General features: G+C 39.2%; 1 protein-coding gene across 1 annotated transcript; it reads left to right on the forward strand.

Moving 5' to 3' along the window:
- The first annotated feature begins 3,072 nt into the window (after positions 1–3,072).
- Positions 3,073–3,699, forward strand: IFNK (interferon kappa). The gene has a single exon (XM_021681035.2). It carries the CDS (start codon positions 3,073–3,075, stop codon positions 3,697–3,699), a length of 627 nt encoding a protein of 208 aa, XP_021536710.1.
- Positions 3,700–4,078: the final 379 nt, after the last annotated feature.

A 4,078-nucleotide genomic window follows, 5' to 3' on the forward strand; every position in this document is an offset into this window, starting at 1 on the left:
CACCCATGTAATATTTTTAGTATGACCGGTGCCCCTTGGGAGTGTGGTGCGCACAGTTTTTAGGGAAATGCACACAAGTAAAGCCAGCACAAAATTAGGCAACTGAATGCACCTCTGCATGAGGTGAGCAGCTGGCAGAGGAATAGTTTCCTATAAAGGGCTTCCTGAGTTCTACTCTAAGAGGTCAATGGGAGTTTGTATGGTGGACAGGGATACCAGGTAAAATAATGGGACACCCAGTTAAATTTGGATTTGGGGTACATGGGTGTTCCGTATTTTTATTTGCAAAATCAGGCAAAGATAAGAATTTTTAAAAAGCTGGGGCGCCTGGGTGGCTCAGTTGTTAAGCGTCTGCCTTCGGCTCAGGTCATGATCCCGGGGTCTTGGGATCGAGCCCCACATCGGGCTCCCTGCTCGGAGGGAAGCCTGCTTCTCCCTCTCCCACTCCCCCTGCTTGTGTTCCCTCTCTCGCTGTGTCTCTCTGTCAAATAAATAAACAAAATTTAAAAAAAAAAAAAAAGAAAAGAATTTTTAAAAAGCTAACAGTGGAAGATATGCTTGTCAGTCATCTTTCCTTCTTTATCATGAATCTTGTCACCATCAGCATCAATTAACATTTACAGCACATGGGGATGAGGTCCATGCTGTAGGGAAGACCTATGAATTACTCCTGCTACCTAACACACTCAGAATGTGCCTGCTTCTTCAATAATGGACTCCTTGAGACCATGGACTACACCTTATTCCTCCATCCTCAAGACCTGCCCAGTGATTGGCATGTGGTACTAGCTAAAAATACAGTTTTGAGGGATGCCTGGGTGGCTCAGTTGGTTAAGCATCTGCCTTCGGCTCAGGTCTTGATCCCAGGGTCCTGGGATAGAGTCCCTTATAGGGCTCTTTGCTCAAAGGGGAGCCTGCTTCTCTCTCTCCCTGCTTCTCCCTCTGCCTGCAACCCCCCCCCCGCTTGTGCTCTCCCTCTCTCTCTCTGACAGATAAAAAATAAAAATCTTTAAAATAAATAAAAATAAAAAATAAAAATACAGTTTTGAATAAATGATGTGATATGGAACGACTATAAAGGGAGGAAATTTGGGCTGAGCAGGATAAAATGACAAAACTGTACATGGCAGAAAATAGAGGGACCTTCAAGATGGTTGACAACAGCCAAATCTGCAGCCACCTCCCTCACCTACGAGCAGAACCTTGTAGCATAGTAATTCAATTGAACAAACTAGGAGTTTGGTTAGTAAGGTTGAACTGTCTCAAATAAGCGCAAAGTAGTCTAATCATTCTAAGTGGGTAGGGGAGGGAGAAGTATACAAAGATGGGAAATCAACACTTAAACAATTATGCACTTTAAAAAGCCATAATGAAGGGGGACAAAGCATTTAAAAGCCCCCAAGAGGGACAAGCAGTTCTGCCTAGGACAAGGTAACAAGTTTTAGATAGAAGAAGTTATATGAGCTATGGCCTTCAGAGATGCTTTGCACTTTATAGACTCTGTGTGTATGTTTAATAATATATGTATATATATATATAAGCATATATATTTTTATTGAAAAGTTACAAAAATGGTACACTGAACTCCCACATACTTTATGTTATTCTATGGAATGAGAACTGAGTCTTGGGGTAAATTCACATTTCCTTTGAAAGTATCCTAGAATGGAAATGTTTAAGCAAATAAAGCAGTACATATTGGTCACATTGCAAACGCATGTTTTTCTAGTCAGAGAAAGTATTTGTAGCATGTGCACTTCTAGATTTTTTTCTGCACATATATGCACACGTAGGTATTTCACAAATATGCTATCAGACTCTATATAGTATCCATGTCAGCTTGGTTTTAAACTACAAAGTGAATTTATCCAAGTGACCAAATATATTCCCACAACATAATATTTAATGCTTGCAAAGAAATTTTCTACTGATGAATTAGTTAACCACCTATCTACTACTGAACATTTAAGTTGTTTTCCATTTTTTTTCTGTGATAAACTTCCTGACAGCTAAGTCTTTAAAGATGTCCATCATTATTTCTTGGGGATAAATTCCTAGAGGAAGAACTGTTGAGTCAAAGACCATGTACATTTTTAAGACTTTTGATACATATCATCATTTTGCTCTCTAGGAAGGTTTCGTCAATTTATAATGTTATAATTATAAAATATTAACGGGCTCATTTTCCAAATTATTTTTCCAGGTTAGTCACCTCATAAAATCTGCAAAATCAGAATTTAGAGAGCACACACATAGAGTAATATAGGTAGTAAGTACTTCTATGATAGGTATCAGAGGCATGTGTAATGTTAGGCAGCCATGGGAAGCACTAGTTTAGGTTTAACTAAAGGAAAGGATAGTTGGAGAGTATCAACATTTTCTAATGACAACAGAAAACCAAGCCAGCTTATAGTAAGTGCCATGTTCAATTGACCAACTCTGTTTTTCATCTTCTTTGAAACCCAGAAAAGTAAAATAGAGAGAAAATATCCAAATAGAGAAGCTTAATTTAACAAGATCAGAGAAAACTAAGCTATGTTATATTCTGGTGGTCTTGCAGTCAAATAATTAAAGTCATGTGGCCAATGTCTATGATTAACTCAATGAGAGAAGATGTTTGGCTACATGGCCAGATACAAAAAAAAATAAAAAAAAAAAATAATGATGATAATTTCTTTAATGGATGGCTCTCTTACGTAATAGTGTTGAATAAGTGGTATAGAGTCAGAACTTTCAGTTCTTTCTGAAATACTGTTATCAATCTTGTTATGACAATCCTATAGTACTGGGATGGGTCATCCAGACAACTAAGGTAATGCAATGGTAAAGCTTTGCTCACTTTAAAGAAAAAGATTAGCATTTCCAAAGTCAGTGTAGTCACCCAAAGTCAAAACAAACCTCAGAGGCAAAGGAAAGGGGCTGAAACCCTGAGAAACATAAAATGAGGAATGAGAAAACTCCTCCCCACTGAAGATTATTCAGGTGTATAAAGGCACATGAAGGAGTACTTAAGACCTAAAACATCACTGTCAACCTTGAGTCTGGTGGATTTTTTAGCTTGGGGAAAAAAAAATGAGCACTAAGCCTGACTTGTTTAGGACGTGTTTGTGGCCTGCATGCCTTGTGGGTCTGCTCATCACTGGCATCCTCTCCCTGGACTGTAACTTGCTGCATTTTCATCTGAAGAAAGTCACCTGGCAAAATCTGAGACTTCTGAGCAGTACGAGCAGTTCATTTCCTGTAGAGTGCCTACAAGAAACCACAGCTTTTGAGTTGCGCCAAGAGATCCTATCACATACCCAGCCTGTGAAAAGGTACATCAAGGAGGCCTTCTATGAAATGTCCATACAGGCCTTCAACATCTTCAGTCAGCACACCTTCAAATCCACTTGGGAAAAGGACTATCTGAAACAAATCCAAATTGGACTCTATCAGCAGCTGCAGTACTTGGAACAATGCTTGGAGGAAGAGGGGAAAGAAAAGGAAGACTCCAAAGAGATGGAAGAGAACGGAATGAACTGGTCAGGAGCTATGGTCTCCCAGCTGAGCAACCTAGAACTGAGGAGATATTTCAATAGGATAGACAACTTCTTGAAAGAAAAGAAATACAGTCACTGTGCCTGGGAAATCATCCGAGTGGAAATCAGAAGATGTTTCTACTACTTTCAGAAATTTGCAGTACTACTCAGGAAGAAATAAGGTATATTTTTAGAATTAAAATTCCTTTTCTCTCCAACATCTCCTTCTCCTTCTCTTCTTTTTAAGAATTATTGGGCTATCCTATAAGCCTGCCCACTGTTGGAGTGGCAGTGATTTAGGTAATGTTTACTGTCTCTAAAGTTGGCCTTGAGACATCCGCTACATCCACATTTCTAAGAGGTGATGCCAATCGTCCTCTGGGTACCAATAGTCTTGTTAGAAAGTTCTGAAGATAGTTTTAAAGGAGTAAGATCCTCTCCATGTTCGACTCTTTTCTTCCTCTTCCCTTTTGCTATTTTGTACTTGTTTTGCTCTACCGCCTTTGAACTTCACCAAGCCAATGTAGAGGATATGAATGAGAGAATGTTGCAAAATGAAA

The sequence above is a fragment of the Neomonachus schauinslandi genome, chromosome 13 (assembly GCF_002201575.2).
Source record: "Neomonachus schauinslandi chromosome 13, ASM220157v2, whole genome shotgun sequence".
NCBI classification, from domain to species: Eukaryota; Metazoa; Chordata; class Mammalia; order Carnivora; family Phocidae; genus Neomonachus; species Neomonachus schauinslandi.